Source organism: Schistocerca americana, chromosome 4 (assembly GCF_021461395.2).
Source record: "Schistocerca americana isolate TAMUIC-IGC-003095 chromosome 4, iqSchAmer2.1, whole genome shotgun sequence".
Taxonomy (NCBI): Eukaryota; Metazoa; Arthropoda; class Insecta; order Orthoptera; family Acrididae; genus Schistocerca; species Schistocerca americana.
In genome coordinates, this window is record NC_060122.1 from 468,313,039 (window position 1) to 468,333,753 (window position 20,715).

General features: G+C 43.7%; 1 protein-coding gene across 1 annotated transcript in view; it reads left to right on the forward strand.

The window, feature by feature from the left end:
- Positions 1-20,715, forward strand: part of LOC124612458 — a 147,295-nt gene that overhangs the window by 60,405 nt on the left and 66,175 nt on the right. Inside the window, exons 6-7 of the mRNA XM_047140686.1 lie at positions 12,440-12,596; positions 12,741-12,844. Coding sequence (XP_046996642.1) covers positions 12,440-12,596; positions 12,741-12,844 — 261 coding nt within the window. The remainder of the gene's footprint in view (positions 1-12,439; positions 12,597-12,740; positions 12,845-20,715) is intronic.

The following is a 20,715-nucleotide window of genomic DNA, read 5'->3' on the forward strand; positions in this document are numbered from 1 at the left end:
GGGTTTGGATCAGTAAATGTGGTGCCTTGCTGCTTTCTATTGTTGATAGCATATTGTTAATCTCTGTAACTGTGTTATAGTCACTTGGTGGCGAAGTAAAGAATGAGTAGGAACTTACTGCACTTCTCTCACCATAACTGTGTTACTGATAGATTGAATAAACTTCAGGAACTGAAAGCACTTGTAGAGTGTACTGCAGTGAATGGAGCCACTTATCACACATCCACAGCATATCTTCCAAAGGAGGGAGAATATGCTTGAAGGAATGGGACTGATCATGTCCAGTTCTAGAACGGTATCTAATGTAAAGCATTTCTTGACTTATGCTACAATATCTGAAGTTCCATAACACCTAGGTGGCCTACTTCTGTTGCAGAGGGAGACAATTCAAATGCAGTTGATACCCCTCATGCCGTGAGAAGTGTTCCAGCCAGTTATAGTGGAAACGACGAAATCAACATTGTCGAATACGTTTTTGTTGTGACTAGCCGATCATTTAAAGTGCTGCCGCGCAATTACGCGGGTCCCCTACATGCGGCGCTGTCTGCCAGCCATGCAGCAGCCGTGCCACCTAAGCGGCCAGCCAGGCAGTGGCTGCTAGACTTGGACTCGGTGTTCATTCGAATGTTGCCTTGTTCACATGTCTTGCTTAGTCAACTTACTCAGTGACTTATATGTGTTGTGTCGTTTTGAAATATATATGTTCAACTTGACGTTATAACAATTGGCGATGAGGTAGTGGATTTTTCCTTTTCATCGTTTATCCACATGTTTCCATGGCTACTGTCGAGCAACTATTGCAAGGTCTCATTGAACAGCAAACACTTCTAACATCGGCGATTTGTGATTTCGACGCGGCATCTAATGTGGGCCGTTTCTTGTCGTTGTCTATACCTCCTTTTCCTCCTTACGACGAGACGGCGGGAGATTGGTCTGATTACGAAAAACGTCTTCGACAGCACTTCTTGGCATTTCATGTCACGGACGAACAAACATGTAAGTCTCTGTTCCTTTCATGGATTTCACCACAAATGTATCGGTTGTTGTCGCAATTGTCTCCTTTGAAAGATCCTGCGTCTTTGTCCTTTGCTGAAATGTGCCCAATTCTGTCCGTCTATTTTCAAAAGCAAACGCATGTGGTAGCCTCTCGTGTTGCCTTTTATCGTTGTCAAAAACAACCGCATCAATCCTATTGCGCGTGGGTGGCTGAACTTCACGGCCTCAGTCGAAAGTGTCAATTTGTTACTGACGTTCACAAAGAATCCTATGCCGATTCCGTGGTACGGGATGCTATTATATGGTCGGCACCCGACAATGAAGTTAGGCGATGTGCCATTCAGTTGGCAAATCCGACTCGAGATGAAGTCCTCTCCATCGCGCTGTCTTTTCAAATTTCTAGCGCCGCTGGGGCGCAAATAGAGGCGTGGGGTGACGTCGGGGAAATACAACCTCTGTGCGCTGTTGACGACGTGTGCAGCATGTCCCCGCGAGCCGATGTGGCCGCAGTACGCTCCCACGTGCAGCCTCGGCCTAACCGTAAACAACCCTCTAAGAAACTGCAGCAAAACCCCCAGCAACATCCTTCATGTCCGTGGTGTTTTACAAAACATTCACGGGTGGATTGTCCCCAATGTTGGGCCATGTGTCACAATTGCAAAAAGAAGGGTCATGTGTCTTCCGTTTGCAAATCAGATCGCATCCATGATGTTCATGAACATGACGCTGATTCTGCTTCTATGTTGTCTGTCAATTGCACTTCTTCCCTTTCAGGGTAGTTATTCCTCACTGTCCAAATCCTTGGTAGGGATATCCGCATGCAGGTGGATACTGGTTCTGCTGCCACTATCATCAGTTCTCAGACGTATCTTCAGTTGGGTTCTCCACTCCTATCACCTGTCACTCGGCAATTACGGACGTACATTAAACAGAAGATTTCTCTCTTGGGACAATTTAATGCTGAGGTATCTTTCAAATCCGTAGTTCGCACTGTTCCCATATTTGTGGTCGACCAGAGTACTGCAGAGAATCTTTTTGGTTTCGATGCCTTTCGCGTTTTTGGGTTCTCCATAGATGACTCTGTCAATATCGTCTCTGATGCTATTCCTTATGTTCAATTGGATTCCTTGTCGATGACATTTTCGTCCCTTTTTTCTCCTGGGTTAGGCTGTGCAAATGGCTTTGAGGCTCATATCACGCTCAAACCCATTGCTCGGCCTAAGTTTTTTTGGGCACGGTCCATTCCTGTGGCCTTTCGTGATCGGGTAAAACGGGAGCTGGATCGTCTCACTACTTCAGGGGTCGTGCTTCCTGTCACTTTCAGTGAGTGGTCCTCTCCTGTCGTTGTTGTTGCTAAGCCCAATGGTGATACTCGTCTCTGTGGCGATTTTAAAGCCACTGTAAGTGCGCAATTCCTCATTGACACTTACACTATGCCCCGACCTGAAGAATTGTTTACTGAACTTGCTGGAGGCCAATATTTTTCTAAAATTGACTTTTCAGAAGCTTACCATCAACTTCCTCTCGACGCTGCTTCCCGGCAGTTTCTGGTCCTTAACACGCCTTTCGGCCTCTATCAATACCAACGTTTACCATTCGGGGTTGCCAGCGCCCCTGCTCTCTTTCAACGATTTTTGGAACAATTATTGCTCCCTGTCCCTGAGTGTATCAATTACATGGACGACATTGTTGTCACTGGCTCCGCCACTGACGAACATCTTCAGACTCTCCGCACACTTTTCAATGTCTTACAGACCGCCGGTCTTGTGTAATCTTCAGAAATCACAGTTTTTTCAGGCATCTATCACATACTTGGGGTTCAAACTCTCTCAGGATGGTATTCGTCCGCTTCGGCAAACTGTCACGGTGATCAATGCCCTTCCTCGCCCTACATCTGTTAAGGAACTGCAGGCTTTCTTGGGGAAAATAGCATACTATCACAGGTTTTTACCGTCTGCTGCTTCGGTGGCTCAGCCGTTGCATCGCCTGTTGCATAAAAACGTGCCTTTTCACTGGTCCGCGTCATGCGATGCTGCTTTCCAGAAATTGAAGACTATGCTGAAACAGGCCCCGTGCCTGGCTACTTATCGACCTGGCCAACATCTTGTTCTTGCCACGGACGCCTCTCAATACGGGGTCGGTGCAGTCCTTGCACACCGTTTTTCTGATGGTTCTGAACAATCCATTGCTTATGCCTCCAAAACGCTCACGGGTGCCCAACAAAAGTATTCTCAAATTGAAAAAGAAGCTTTGGCCATTATTTATGCTCTTCATAAGTTTGGTGTATTTCTCTATGGATCCAAATTTCATCTTGTTACGGATCAAAAATCACTTATTTCCTTGTTTCATCCATCATCGTCACTTCCCGACAAACCTGCACACCGCCTCCAGCGTTGGGCTCTTTACTTGTCTCATTTCAATTATGAGATTCATTTCTGGCCGACAGCTCAACATGTGAATGCTGATGCACTGTCTCGCCTTCCCATGGTTCCTGATCTGGCATTCGATAGGGACGAACTTTTGTGTTTCTATCTGGATGTTGCCGAGCAGCGGGTTGTGGACGGATTCCCCAACACTGGGGACCGGCTGGCGGCTGCTACGGGTTCTGATCCTACCATCTCCTGGGTTTTACGCTGTATTGAGAAGGGTTGGCCAGATCGTCCGTCCACTAAGACTTTTGACCTGTTGCGGAACTACTACGCTTTGCGCTACGACCTCACGGCTAGGGATGGTGCTATCCTCCTTTCCACCGACAATGCTTCGCCACGTGTTGTGGTCCCTGCATCTTTGCGTGCTTCGGTCTTGCGCCTCCTTCACCAAGAGCACTGGGGTGTGTCTCGCACAAAATTTCTGGCGTACCGTCATGTGTACTGGCCCGGCATCAACTCTGAAATAGCACACATGGTCGCTGCCTGCGGCCCTTGTGCATCACAGGCCGCCGCCCCGAAGTCATCTTTGTCACCGTGGCCTTCGCCTGAGATGCCCTGGGAGCGCATTCATGCTGACTTCGCGGGACCTTTTTTAGGTACTTATTGGCTCCTCATAATAGACGCCTACTCTAACTTTCCTTTCATTGTCCGTTGCACATCGCGTCCCACCGTGGCAACCCCAAGTGTTCTCGCCCGCATTTTTTCTGTGGAAGGGCTTCCCTCTACTCTTGTTACTGATAATGGTCTGCAATTTGCCCCTTCCGACTTTGCGGAACGGCCCCTCCGTTCCATCCACAATCAAACGGTGAGGCTGAACGACTGGTCCGCACATTTAAGGCTCAGATGCGGAAACTTCTGACTTCTTCTGCTGCTGATGATGCGCTTCTCCAGTTTCTGGCTTCTTACCGTTTCACCCCCATGGGCGACCACAGCCCGGCTGAGGTCTTACATGGCCAACAGCCCCGCACGCTCCTTCATCTTCTGTGGCCTTCCACCTCACGGCCGCGGGTGCCTTCGCTTGGCCGGTTCACCGACGATGACCTCGTCTGGGTACGGAGATATGGCAGGCAGCCAAAATGGAGTCCGGGCCCCATCTTACAACACCGTGGCTAACGCCTGTATGAAATCCAGATGGACATGGGTGTTGCAGTGCGTCATTCGGACCAGCTTTGGCCTCGTGTGCCGGCAACGCCTGTTCCGAATGCCGCTACACCACCTTCGGCTCTACCTGATGCTTGGGATCTTGGCATCTCTCATTACTCACAACGCAGCCCTATCACAGTCATTTCGGTGCCAGTACAAGAATGGACGCCACCAGGAGACGTGCCCATGCAGGAACCGGATGACCATCATCTGTCGGAGCCAATCTACTCGCCTCCTTCTCCTACGGACGCCGACACATCGCCCATGTCTCCTGTTATATCAACTGGACTTGCCACAACGGGCAGATTGGTGCATGGGGCCCCAGCAGATTCGACCCCTACGTCTCCTGTCATCTCGACCCGTTATCATTGGGGACACTTACGTCCGTATGGGAAGCCGCCTCCTTGAGACTTTACGGCCAGTCAAACAACGCCTATGGACTTTAGCATTCTCCAGGCCACCTCCATCAAGACCAGTGCAAAAATTTCAAAGGGGGGAAAAGTGTTGTGACTAGCCGATCATTTAAAGTGCTGCCGCGCAATTACGCGCGTCCTTTACATGCGGCACTGTCTGCCAGCCATGCAGCAGCCGCGCCACCTAAGCGGCCAGCCAGGCAGTGGTCGCTAGACTTGGACTCAGTGTTCATTCGAATGTTGCCTTGTTCACATTTCTTGCTTAGTCAACTTAACTCAGTGACTTATATGTGTTGTGTCATTTTGAAATATATGTGTTCAACTTGACGTTATAACAGTTTTGACAACAGATTATCCTTGGGACAAGCTCTTCAGTTTGGTAGGCAGTTGGCAGCACCAATTGTTCAGAATTTTTTCTTAATAGCTGACTCAACAGCTGGGAATACTCACTCACTTGCTTGCTTTGTTCCTGTCGTTCCTTCTGGAACATAGTGCCGTGACGAAATTCCTCCACCTGGTACGATTTGTAGCAAGTCTCTTCACTTCACTCCAGGTTTTCCCCTCTGCAGCTTCTCTCTCGATCGACCTTTTCCACGTCTGTTTGGGATGACCACGTTTTCTAACTCCTTGAGGGCTCCAATCCAAAGCCATCCTTTCAATAGCTCCATCTGGTTTCCTCGATGTATGCCCAATCCAGTTCCATTTTCTTTCTTTGATTTGTATTTTGATTGGTTGCTGATTTGTCTCCCTCCAAAGATTTTCATTTGTCATTATATCTGGCCATCTCACATTTAAAATACATCAGAGATAGTGGTTGATAAAAACTTGGAGCTGGTTTTTGATGTGGGTAGTCACCTTCCAAATTTCGCAACCATACAACAGAACAGCCTTCACATTGCTATTGAAAAGCCGGAGTTTGGGCTTCTTTGAGATGTTCCTATTTCTCCAGACAGGGTACGGTTGTACAAATGCAGCATTTGCTTTGCGGATGCGACTACAGATGTCCTCCTCAGCACCTCCTGTAGTCATGACTATACTTCCGAGATAGAGGAAAGATTGGACTTGTTCTACGGCCTCTCCATTAATGGCCAGCCTATTCGTGATGGTCGAATTTATCTGCATTTTAGTTTTGCGAAAATTTATCTTGAGGCCTGCAACTTCCGCCTTTCTCTGTAACCTGACGAGTTTCTCTTCAATGTCTCGATATTGTTATGCCATTGAGCAAATGTCGTCTGTGAAATCTAGATCTTCGAGCCTAACCCACATCCCCCATTGTACACCTCTGTTCCGTCCCCCCATCACTCTCTTCATCACATGGTCCAACACCAAAAGAAATAGTGTTGGTGAAAGAATACGCCCTTGTTGTACTCCCGAATTAACTTGGAAAGGCTCTGTTAGTTCTCCATTATGTAGTACTAGGCATTCATAGTCTTCATACATTTCCTTGATGATGTTAATAATCTTTGTTGGAATGCCATATTTTGCAAGAGTATCCCACATGACTCTTCGATTGACAGAGTCGAAAGCCTTTTCAAAGTCAATGAAGGTAAGGTAGAGGGTGTGTTGCCACTCTGCACTTTGTTCCAGAATAATTCTGAGAGTATTGATAAGGTCCACACAGCTTTGATGTTTTCTAAAACCCGCCTGCTCTCTCCACAGTTATGCTTCCACAGAATCCTTAATGCAGTTTAAAATGATCCTCGAAAATACCTTACTCAGTACAGACAATAAGGTAACGCCCCACCAGTTGTTGCAGTTAGTGACATCTCCTTTTTTGGGTATTTTCGTGATAACACCTCATTTCCAATCTGTTAGTAGTTTCTCCTCTGTCCATATCTTCTCTAAGAGGATGTGCAATAACTCGACAGTGGTTTCCAAGTCTGTTTTCAGCATCTCAGGTGTTATATTATCTGGTCCTGGTGCTTTCTCATTCTTGATCTGCTTCAGTGCTATCCAAATTTCTGCTTTCGTGCGTGCATTTACACCAGTGCTGGAACTAGGATCATTGTATTCTGTTTGTTCTTGTTGTTCTACCTCCCCATCGAGGTCTCTATTTAGAACTTCTTTGAAGTGTGACTTCCACCTATGTGATTGTTCTTCATGTGTAGTTAATATCTCCCCTTTCTTATTCCTTACTGGTCGGTTCCTCTGGAAGCTTTTCTTTGAGAGCATCATAGTGATACCATATAGTTCTTTCACATCCCCCCTCCATGCTGCCTGTTCTGCTCTATCAGCCTGTTCATCTATCCCTTTTCTGTGGTCTCTTCTCACACTCCTTTTCACTTCCTTATCCGCTGCTCTATAATCAGCTTGTGCCTGTGCTTTTTGTTGCCTGGTCCTGCTCTGATTTACTCTTCCCTTGGCCTCCTTTCTATGCGTGATTTTCCTCCAGGTATGTTTGGACATCCAATCTCTCCGCAGGTGATTTTTAAAGCCAAGTTGTCTCTCACTCTCTTCCACAAAAGTATTCTTAACTTCTGTCCACATTTCCTTCATGTCCTTATCCTCAGCCATCTCCGGTCCAGCACCTGGAATCTATTCTGGAGTTCCAGCTGGAACCCATCAGCTATCTGTGGATCTTTCAGTTTACCTACATTAAGTCTTCTATTCCTTGGCTCAAATTTCTTTCTGGAAGCCACACTCTTCATTCGGAAACTGGCAGTAATACGATGGTGGTTGCTACTTCCGTCTGCTCCTCTTCTATTCCGCACATCTTCCAGGCTTCTCCTGAGCGTCCTGGATACTGCAGTGTGGTCAGTTTGATTTTCTGTAGTATGATCTGGGGATACCCATGTTATCTTATGACATCTCCGATGAGGAAACAAGCCCCTCGTATTACAAAGCCATGGCTCGCCTAGAAGTCACTAAATCTTTCCCGATTATCATTCATTTCACCCAAGCCACATACCCCCATTACCTGTTCCAAACACTCATTGTTATCTCCCACCTTGGCATTTATGTCGTCCATAACAATGAGGATATCTTTCTTGCTCACTTTCCTTACAGTCTCTCGCAGCAGGTAATAGAACTCCTCCTTCTTCTCAGTCTCTGATGTCTCTGTGGGGGCATAGCATTGGTTAAGTGTCACGTTTTGGACCTTCGTCTTAAATCTGGCAGTCATGATCCTACTGGACGCTGATCTCCGTTGTAGAAGGCTCTTCTTTACTACCTTGGTCAACAATAGCCCAACTCCATCCTGGTGTTCCTCTTCCTCTTTACATCCTGAATATATTCACTCACTTAATAAACTGAAAACAAATCCATTATATAAAAATGGGTTCAGTGAAGTTGTTTTCCTCCTCACGTAATAGTGCTGGACAGTAAATGCTGGGGAGGTACTGCCTTGTCTGTAAACTGTAAAGTGAGCAGCACTCGTGGGGGAAGTTGCCTTTTCTGGAAGAGAACTATAGCTGCCATACAGGATGATGAAGAGTAATTTCCTCCCTAACAGTGTATAACAGTATGCAGAGATTTAGGTAGATTCTGTCTGCGTGCATGTCTTGCATTAGTACTATTAGTTTTTCATGGTCTCCAATGTACTTAACCGTTTAAGAACTCTAACATTGCAGGGTCTGACCCATTTAGTACTTTTTTTTCCTGGTGGCAACATTGTCATGAGTAGTCATTGTTCATAGTCGATTGGATCTATTTTACCTTTGATATATTTTTATCAGGATGATGTAATATCATTAAACTTTACAGTAGAGTTACAACTTGGTGGGAAATATAACAGTTGTAGTTTCTCCTTGCTTTCAGATGCTCACATTAACAACGTAGCAAGGGTATGGCATTCCCGGGTAAGTGTGCTATCAACTAAACTATCAAAGCATGACTCACAACCTGCCCTCACAGCCTTACTTCCACCAGTACCTTAGTCAGCACACACTCCGCTGCAGAGTGAAAATTCATTATTGATAGCTAAGCTATGTTTGCTGATGTTATAATTCCATGTCAGTCCATCATACAGGATGCTTACCCCTCTTCAGGAACCAAATTTTAGTCTTTACGACTGAGGGATGCAAACCACTCCACCACAGCAATGCCCAGTATTTATTTTGTGCAACCATAGAAAATCTGAGTTGTTTTCTAATTTGTAATGTATTTTAGTGATATTCAAAATCTTGAAGTTCTATAGGAACAATGTTGGATTGAGCTTTGTGACTTGCTCAGCAAGAATACACGAGTTGGCGATATATCCTCGACTTCTGGGATCATAGTTGCTTTTGAATGTATCTGAAAGAAAATAGAATATAAAGAAGAAGTTGTACTTCCTGTAGTATGTCTAATGTTGTCTTTGACAAGTCCAATGGGTTGCAATATGTGCTTGTAGTATATTCGTAGGTTCCTAATGTAATATTGGTACATGAAATTGGCATTCATGGAATAGGATCTCTCAGATTTTCTTGATATCATTGATTAATGGTGTGCTTCAAGGAGTTCTTCCAAGTTGTTGTTTCCATTTTATGCACAATATTTCGACAACCGACTCAGCCACTTCTTCAGGTGTTGAGAGTTTTGCTGTTATATGCACTCGTGTTGTGGACATCAGGAGGCAGACTCAGCTATAAATGGAAGCACCAGACATACAGTAGTTCACAGTCTCGTTGGAGTCCAGAGAGCACATACACAGAGCAGTAAAATTTCTACCGCCTGAAGAAGATGGCTCTTGGAATATTGTGCATGAAATGGAAACTACAACTCGGCACAACACCTGGAAATGCATAGAATAATTGTTGTCTATCCTCAAGCATCATCTAGTTTAGGTTTTTCAGCAGTCCTTCTTTCAGCCGGAAGCACACAGGGTAACTGCTGTCTATCCTCAGACATCATCCAGTTTTATTTTTTCAGTAGTCCTTCTTTGTATAAACTCAATATGTCCTGTTAGTCCTATATAGTGTGGGTCTGACACACGTAAGTAATATTCTAGGATGAGTCACATGAGTATTTTGTAAGCAGTAGTTGGACAGCATTTTCTCAGTATCCTGCCAACAAATCGATGTCTGTTTTCCTATGATTGTTTGTATGTGATCATTCCATTTATTTCCCTCCAAATTCTAACATCACAGAATGCATAAGTTATCTGATTATAGTTGTGAGTCATTCCTATTACATTCATAGGATACTATGCTTTTGCATTTTGAGAAACTCCCAAAAGTATTTATATTCCTGTACATTTAAAACAAGTTGCCATCTTTTCACCACTTGGAAATCTTATCACAGTCTGACTGAATATTTTACAGTATTTTAAGACATTGCTTCATTGTAGGTAACTGTACCCCCTGCAAAAAGTTAAGAGTTCACTATTAATATCTTTGCGTGGTCATTAACACATGACAGGAACAATAAGAATCACAGCACACTTTCTGAGGCACACCTGAAGTCACTTCTGTATCTGTCAAAGAATCTCAATACATGATAACATTCTGTTTCATTTGTACCAAGAAATTTGCAATTCAGTCATTTATATGTTTGTACTTTTGTTATTAAGCTTTGGTGTGTTACTGAATCAAATACATTTCAGAAGTAGACACACACTGCATCAAAATGGTTGCCTCGATCTATGACTGTCTTGTGAGAGAAGTGTGAGTAGAGTTTTACACAACTGATGGTTTAGAAATCCATGCGATGTTGCAGAAATCTGTTCTGGTTGGCACATATGAGGTCAAATAGGTGTTATGTATTCTGTGCATGGTTTGTGTTGGTATGTTCCTTTTCTCCAAAAATTGGTTGGTTAGACATAGTATAGTTGTATCTAGTTGTAGAAATTACATATGAGACCTGTCTAAAAAGTATCTGACCTGTGGCCAGAAAAAATATTTCGAATACCTGATGGGGTTGGGATCCTAATCCCCTTCAAAGTAGGCCCCTTATGCTTGCATACACATTGCCCACTGATCCTTCCAGTGCCAGAAACACCTCTGGAAGTCTTCTTTTGGAATGATGTTCAGTTCCATTGTCATGTTCCGCATTATTTATTCTCTACTCTCAAAATGGGATCCTTTCAGTCGCATCTTGAAATTTGGAAACAACCAGAAGTCACAAGGAGAGTAGGGAGGTTGGTGAATGGCTATAATTCCATGTTTGGCCAAGAAATTTTGGATCAAGTGGGATGAATGTGTGGGGGTGTTGCCATGATGTAGTTGCCAGTTTTTCACCGTCCACATGTCTGGTCTTTTGTGCCGAACTACATCACGTAGTCATTGGAGAACATCTTGATAGTACTCCTTTGTCACTGTTTGTCCTCTCGGTGCGTATTCGTGATGCACAATTTCGTGGACATCAAACAAGACAGTCAGCATCACCTTGATTTGCTTCGCATCTGTCGCACTTTCTTCGGCCTTGGTAACTCGGGATGCTTCCATTGCGACGATTGTCTTTTTGTTTCTGGGTCATACCCATACACCCATGATCATATCCAGTTATCACAGTGTTCAGAAACCCAGGATCAGTGTTACTGGTGTCCAGAAAGTCCTGTGCAATGTCAAAATAAAGGTCTTTTTGTTCCGGTGACAACAACTTGGGCACAAATTTTGCAGCTACTCGGTGCAAGTTTGAATCATCACGCAAAATTGCATGTGCAGAATCTTTACTCGCTAGAACCTCTTGGGCAATCTCCTGCATTGTCAAACGACGATCTGCCATCACCAAGTTTTGCACCCTCTCAACAACAGCTGCACTCTGAGCAGTTTGGGGCCTGCCAGAACACTGGTCACCCTCCGCTGATGTCTGCCCATTTTTGAATTGGTTGAACCACTCCTTAATTTGTGTAACAACCATCGCATCTTCTCCAAACATCTGCTGAATCTTACAAATTGTGTCGCTTTGAGAATCACCAAGCTTTTGACAAAATTTGATGCAGTATCTTTGCTCAACACCTTCAGTCATCTTGAGAGAATCGGTAATCCAACGAACGCATTGTGTAGCACGGCACTCAGTGATTGACAGGCAGTGACTGACGTGCTGGAAGGCAGGGACAAAATTCATGCATGCGCATAAAGGTCTCTTCCTTTACTGTGTACAGAGGTGCAGCACTATTGTCTCTATTTTGCACGGGAAAATCAAAGGTCAAATACTTTTTAGACGGACCTCGTAAAACTTCTTTTGAATATTTCTATCAAGGGAACTTCAGCTTATATTCACTCTGTATGCTTCATATCGAAAAGTTTTGTGTGCAATACAAACAAAGGAAAGAATGAAGTTCACTTCTCACTGTATAGTTGGGGGCTGAGTGGTATAGATGCATCAACTACATTGTGAGTGGTTACATTTACTGCTTACATAGTGTATTTTTTACTAGAAAAGTTCTGATCTTATCGTCTACATAGATGTTATCAGATCACTGTAAAAGTGATAATGTTATTATAAACTACTTCATGGCCATTTCTTGATCACTATGAAACTAATGTTAATGTTAAATATATTTTGAAATGTATTTGAATGTAACTGTTTTCATTTTAGGAAATGTTTCATAGTGTCTTCAATATTACAAAGTACGGGTACATTAACATACTATCAGTAGTGTCTGCATATCCTGATATGCTCCACTGTTTTCGAGTGACTGATGAAGATTTTATTATTATTGAAGCTCCAGAAGGACTGGAAGAAAAAGATGATGGTAATTTTCTGTCTGCTCATTTTTTGTGATAATTGTCCTTATTGTATTATTTTAATCTAATTGAATGTTATTTTTATTATTTTTGTATAAGATGGAAGAATCTCACAGAAAAGTCTGTACACAACTTGTTATTTTTATTTGCAGATATTGATGTTCCAGAGGTACAAACAGTGAAGGATATGTTGATCTGGTTGATAAGCAACTTTCCAGATGGCCTGAACAGTAGTGAAGTTGAACAAGCATTTGAGGTACTTGGCAGGCATTTAGATAGATGTAAGAGGCACTATAGCTCTGTTAACCATCACATACAGGCACATCTTCATTGTTAAATAATGAAATTTAAACACATTTGTTTCTGTGAAGAAGCCATAGTGTATATTTCTTAAATATTATGATGTAAAGATCTATGAGGTGTGTGTATTAAGTAAGTACCATTTTGAGATAAAAATAAAACAAGTAGTGTTTTCTTAGAAATTGTATTTTTACTTGAAAGCCAATAATTTAAACTACTTCCCTACATTATTTCCACCAACATTAAGGTAGTTATCATGTTGGACAATCAGCAGTGAATACCATCCTCCTAGAAATCTGCCACCTGAACATAACTTTTGATAGTTTAAGTGTTTAATTGCATAAAGCACACTTCTTGACACTTGTGAGGAGTGGGATGGAACAGAAATAGGTGAGAGCTTTTAAAGGTGACCGTATGAATGTGCATGATGAGGAATGACGTGGATCAGTGATTACTGATGATTTGCTGCAAAAAGTTGATGAAAAAGCGAGAGAGAGCAGATGGTTTACGATTTTGATGCTATATGATGAGTTTCCTTAAGCGTCAAGAAGTGTGCTTTATGCAGTTGGTACAGAACATTTTGCTCAGGTGGCAAATTTTTACAATGGTATTATTGAAAGCTGGTTGTATGATGCAATAAACACCCTATTATTGTGGGGAATTATGTATTAAAGTAGATTAAAGACAGGTTTTCATGTAGAAATAAGATTACTAAGAAAGTCTACTTGCTTTATTTTTAGTACTAACTTTAAAAAAAAAAAAAAAAAAAAACATGACTTGTATAACATGAGATATTATTTAGTGCCTTGTCTTTCAGATTGGTGATTTGTGGGGATTGTTAAAGTGTGTTCTGTGATTACACAGTCTGGAGAAGTGCATTGCCATAAACATTCCCGTTAGAAATCGAAACTGCGAACAAGAGGGATAGAAAAAATTCACATTTGCAAATAGTACCTCAGAATTTGAAAACATGAAATTACCTATTTCTTAGTGAATTGTATCCAGGTGAACTATTTTACTAAGGATACTTTGAAAGATCTTTATTTTCTGCAGAAAAATATAAAAAATGTAACCAATTTGTGGTTGCTGTTGTTGCACACTTCATGGCATATAGGAGGAGAAACAATGGTGGTAGTTTCTATGTTCTGCAGCCTCAACTTCCAGATTTCTTCTGCTGGTGATTGCAGCCACGAAATTAAGAGCCGCTTGTTACTTGGTAGAAAAGCAATGCCCAGCCTTTATAAGGTTTTAAGGAGTAGGGACATAACTTGAACAACAAGGATCCTTATAGTAAGGGCTAAGATCTTTCCAGTTGTGATGTACAAATGGCATAGAATAAACACCTGTGAACTATGGTTTTGAAGGGAACTCCTTAGAACTCCATTGACCACAAAAAGAATGTATAGGTCAGTATTACTGCAAATAAAACCAGACTGTTTCTCAGAAGGTCTGTTCCTAAAACAAAACTGACCTACTTTGTGCACATTATGAGAAAACATTGATTCTTTGGAAAAGACCATAATGCATGGAAAGATGAAAGGCAAAGGAGAAGAGGGCAGCAAATGATGAGATGGGTTCGTGGCATCTAAGAAGTAATAAATTCCATTTGTGACTCTGTCAAATAACAGTAGAGCTCAGGTCTGAACTACCTCATTTATGACACTGCCAACCTCAGCAAGCAATTGCTCAGTAGCTGTTACCAAATGATTTGTGCTGTGCATTGCTCATTGTATTCGTCTCTTATGTTCCATTGAGTGAAGCGACTTATCCTGGTCCATCACGGAGTTTGATTATGACCTTCACAACACTAGAAAGTATTGACCATTCTATGACCATGTGGCAGTTCTCCTCTCACAGAAACACAGAACAGAGTGTGCCCTGCAATAGGGAGGCAGGCTTGTTTCCCTGCACTGCTCGTCTCCCCCACCCCTCTGGCAGTCATAATTCTAGTTTGTTTAGGATCTCAGTAGACTGTCAGTTAATAACGTCCACACTTGCACTATAAAAACCAGAATACCAAAATATTATATAGAATACCAATATTTCAACCATGCCAAAAGCCTTCTCCTAACATGTGAATTAAGTTATTTTTTATCTTATATCCGTGCTAAGTACCTTGTTGGTTCTGTCTGTGGCATTGTCAGGTACTGGTTGCGTGACTATGAATACCCATGAAAAATTGCAAATAATATTCTGAAAATACTGCAATTATCAAATTGAGTGGGAAAAGAAAAATAATCTCGAGGGAACATCTCAAATTGGAGTGGCACTCTGTTCACCGAGGGTAAAATGCAGCAGCTTCCTGACACTCTCTACAACATGACAGTCATGACCCCATTGTCTATTTCACCAAACGTGCCATCTGGATTGTTCCCCCAGAAACCAGTTTCTCAGAACTCCACAGAAGGGAACTAGCGCTACAATGTGTCCTTGGTTCTTGCCACCCACATGGCATTAATTTACATTAATTTCTTCCATCTCAGCATTTATTCACAGTAACTATTTCTTTCTTCACTCCATTTTAGTTTTATACATCTTTCATTTTCCACCTGTCCATTTTATTGTCCCCCCTCCCACCCCTGTTACATACTATGCACTTAGCTTTTCACTCTTATTAGCTCATGCATGATGTTTTAGCAATAATCTCTGTCTTACATATTACCTTGTCTTCAACCTTTAAGCTCTCAGGTTTTCAAATCTCATCCATTGCAGCCCCCAACAATCAGTCTTTCCTTCTCATTGTGTCCATTAAGCCTCCCCTGACCCGGGGTTCTGGGTGACTTTTCCAAACTCTACCCTTTTTCCTAAACCTCTCCAGCTCCCTTCCCTTCACCCCTTTTCCTCCCTCTTCAACTCTTCCACTGGAAAAAGGAGCCGCTGGTTCTGAGAGCTTGCATACATGAAACCTTTTTTAAATGTGTGTTGTCCTGCCACCACTTGGTGAGTAGATCTTTTATCCATCCAGTTTCATAATATTGTCAAAAATTGATTATGTTCATTGTTATATTAGCCCATGTGGTCATCATTCTTTCTTATGTAACCCTCTTGTCAGTCTTTGTCGTTGTCTGTCTTGTTCAAACTGTCATCTGTTTTCTACATTAGTGTTTCCTACTACTTGTTTATTTATCTGTACCACCCAGATTAATCAATGCTTTGCCCCAACGTCTTTTCTAGTACTGATTTCCATGCACGTAGACAGGTCCACCGTTATTTATGAATTTGCGTATTACAATTCCATTGTAATCAATGAACTTGCCTATTAATATTTGTTTTCAGTTCACTACACTGCAAGACCTTGTCCTCATCGTCTTTTGTTGATTTATTTGCAAATTTGACGGCTATTTTCTCTCCCACCCCCCTCATACCTTGCTTACACGTAATTCTTTCATGTTTTTGTGCATTTATTTTGGGCCGAAGTGCTCTGCTCGACTTTTACTGCTGTCTCCTACATTACTTTATTTGCCACCAAAGTAGCTAACATTTTCTCTTATGACTTTCTGTTTGCTCGGTTTTTAAAATTTTGTCTCTGTTCCTGACTTCCCCTATCAATTTTTTCTTTTACATTCATTTGTTCGTATCATACAGACCATTTCTATGGCAAGAAATTCTCGCCCACTCATTACTTCTAATTGACCATTGTCTGTTCTCATGATGTTTGTATGAATTTTTCTGATTTTTCTGAATTTTTTCCTTGCAGTTCTTCTGTTTTTCTATCTTTTCCCACCCTCTGCTTCCCTTTTTGCCACTCCCACCATTTCTAACTGTCCTCTCCTGCTGTGATGAATCCCATCACATATGACATCCATTCTTTTCGTAAACAGGCTTTTGCACTATCAAAACTATGGTCCCACATCCTGTTTCTTGAAACCCGCTTGTCCCTTGGAGTTACTCACAGTGGTATAACAGTGAAAGTTGCTGTTTCTGGATGTAATCCTACTCTACACTAGGCTCTTTTACAGTTTCAAATACAACAGTCTCTTGCACTCGTGCGGTTAATCTGTGATTTGCATGCCTCATTTGCCAATTTGCACTCACCAGACTTCACTCCTTCTAAAAACCATGCACTTAGCTCCCCTCACATTTCCTTCGATGGTATCATCCACTAAACCAACTCCAAATTGCAACAACATGCCAGACTTCACCTCAAAAAGCTATCCCACCTTCTCCTAAACTACCTCAACAGTGGTGTTTCACTTCCTGTCCCTCTGCAGCTCGCTAAACAGCCACACCGTCAGTCACCACTCCTCTTCTACTCTCCTACAAACGAAGTTTGGCAAACCTCCTTAACATCCCACAGCTTTCACCACTACCTCCCAGACCAATAATAACTCATAATCACAAGAACCAGTTACAACAGTATAGTGTTCTCAACCCCTCATCTAAAGTACTCTCCCCTCTTGAATTATCTGTATTATCCAAGGGTTTCACTTTTCAGCCTTAAACCTGCATTAAATCATGCTGCTTTGGTGAAGGATCTACTTTCCTTCACAGTAATGTCAATTGGAAATATGACTTTGCAACCCAATCCCAAAACCTTTCCAACAGCAGACCTGACATTGAACCCTGCCTTGAACAGTTTTGACCCCGATCTCAACTTGATTCACCACCACCACAACAAAATCATCCCTTACAAGCCTACCAAGAATTCATCACATCCAGAAATGCTTCAGAACCCATCCTCAGGTCCCTGCAAAAATGGTTCAAATGGCTCTGAGCACTATGGGACTTAACTTCTGAGGTCATCAGTCCCCTAGAACTTAGAACTACTTAAACCTAACTAACCTAAGGACATCACACACATCCATGCCTGAGGGAGGATTTGAATCTGTGACCGTAGCAGTCGCACAGTTCCAGACTGTAGCGCCTAGAACCGGTCGGCCACCCCGGCCGGCTCAGGTCCCTGCACCATGACCCTAACCTGTCCTCTGTAGAACTCTGGGTTCTGCATTCCCTAAAAGCTGACGACTCCCACATCATCCTCCCAGCTGACAAAGGATTTATCAGTGTGTTACTGTACCGACTGGAGTATGTTAGTGAAGGTCTAAGCCAGCTCTACATACAGTGTCTGTCTTCAAGATCCCATCTCTGGATTCCAACTGACCTAAAGTCCCTCCTTAAAACCTCAGGCCCCTCACAAGGACTAAAACCTCAATCCATGCAACTTCTTACCCTACCCAAACCATGCACCCCAACCTTTTACCTTCTTCCTAAAATCCACAAACCCAATCATCCTGGCCATCTTGTTGTTGCTGGCTTCAAAGCACTCACCGAATATGTATCTGCCTTAGTTGATCAGCACCTGCAGCCCATAGTACAAAGACTTCTCTCCTATACTAAAGACTCCAACCATTTCCTAGATTGTCTGAAATCCCTGCCCATCCCACTCCCAGCACACACCTTGCTTGTCGCTATTGATGCTATCTCCATCTACACTCCTGGAAATTGAAATAAGAACACCGTGAATTCATTGTCCCAGGAAGGGGAAACTTTATTGACACATTCCTGGGGTCAGATACATCACATGATCACACTGACAGAACCACAGGCACATAGACACAGGCAACAGAGCATGCACAATGTCGGCACTAGTGCAGTGTATATCCACCTTTCGCAGCAATGCAGGCTGCTATTCTCCCATGGAGACGATCGTAGAGATGCTGGATGTAGTCCTGTGGAACGGCTTGCCATGCCATTTCCACCTGGCACCTCAGTTGGACCAGCGTTCGTGCTGGACGTGCAGACCGCGTGAGACGACGCTTCATCCAGTCCCAAACATGCTCAATGGGGGACAGATCCGGAGATCTTGCTGGCCAGGGTAGTTGACTTACACCTTTTAGAGCACGTTGGGTGGCACGGGATACATGCGGACGCGCATTGTCCTGTTGGAACAGCAAGTTCCCTTGCGGGTCTAGGAATGGTAGAACGATGGGTTCGATGACGGATTGGATGTACCGTGCACTATTCAGTGTCCCCTCGACGATCACCAGTGGTGTACGGTCAGTGTAGGAGATCGCTCCCCACACCATGATGCCGGGTGTTGGCCCTGTGTGCCTCGGTCGTATGCAGTCCTGATTGTGGCGCTCACCTGCACGGCGCCAAACACGCATACGACCATCATTGGCACCAAGACAGAAGCGACTCTCATCGCTGAAGACGACACGTCTCCATTCGTCCCTCCATTCACGCCTGTCGCGACACCACTGGAGGCGGGCTGCACGATGTTGGGGTGTGAGCGGAAGACGGCCTAACGGTGTGCAGGACCGTAGCCCAGCTTCATGGAGACGGTTGCGAATGGTCCTCGCCGATACCCCAGGAGCAACAGTGTCCCTAATTTGCTGGGAAGTGGCGGTGCGGTCCCCTACGGCACTGCGTAGGATCCTACGGTCTTGGCGTGCATCTGTGCGTCGCTGCGGTCCGGTCCCAGGTCGACGGGCACGTGCACCTTCCGCCGACCACTGGCGACAACATCGATGTACTGTGGAGACCTCACGCCCCACGTGTTGAGCAATTCGGCGGTACGTCCACCCGGCCTCCCGCATGCCCACTATACGCCCTCGCTCAAAGTCCGTCAACTGCACATACGGTTCACGTCCACGCTGTCGCGGCATGCTACCAATGTTAAAGACTGCGATGGAGCTCCGTATGCCACGGCAAACTGGCTGACACTGACGGTGGCGGTGCACAAATGCTGCGCAGCTAGCGCCATTCGACGGCCAACACCGCGGTTCCTGGTGTGTCCGCTGTGCCGTGCGTGTGATCGTTGCTTGTACAGCCCTCTCGCAGTGTCCGGAGCAAGTATGGTGGGTCTGACACACCGGTGTCAATGTGTTCTTTTTTCCATTTCCAGGAGTGTATATCAACATCGCCCACGTATATGGACTGTCTGTTGCTGTATGTTTCCTCAGTGCCCACCTGATTCCAAACTTATGACATTCTTCCTGCCACCCTTAATCAACTTTATACATACCATCAACTACTTCACCTTTGAGTTACAGACATACAAACAGATCAGGGGTGCGGCTGTGGGAACCAGGAAAGACCCCTCCAAGCAACCCACGACAATCCTGTCCAGTATAAGTCTCCCATGACCTGGGTATTGGATGACTTTTCTGAACTCAACCCTTCTCCTAAACCTCTCCAGTTCCTTTGTCTTCACCCTTCTACCTTCCCCTTCAATCCTTCTGCAGGAAGGAGATTTCATTAGACATAATTACCCCACCTAGCTAGTTAAAAAGCATCACGTCCAATCCTGGTATTGCTGACTCCTCCAAAAAACAACTTTTGAAGACACCATTTGTCACTCACCATTATCTTGGTATTGTCTGTCTTAATCAGCTACTTAAACAAGGCCATGACTTTCTAAAATCATGCCCTGAAATGAGATTCATTCTGTCTGAGATTTTGCCCACAACACCTACAATAGCTTTTTGTCGTCCTCCCAATCTCCGCAATGTTCTTGTCAGAAATGATGCTCAGCTGTTCTGTTTTCATGTTGTTCTGTATATGCTATTGGTTACAAAACTAGCTACTAACAAAAATTTTGTACTGTTAATGATAACACAAACAACTTTCAGTTCAAGTTCACTGGCACCATAGACTGCAGTGATGCATCATAGGCTATACAGTGTTCTGAGTTTCTTATGGCGGAACAGGAGGGAGATGGTGTTAGCAAGCTTGTTGAGTCCCTGCAACTCATTTTTGTCACATCGGTGCATTGCCGCTGCCAGTTGATTCCAATGTTGCCAGATAGAGGTAGATGTCTCATGGCATCGTACATGTGCCATTTTTAAGACTGCAGGAATTTTAAATAAGACACTGGATGTTATT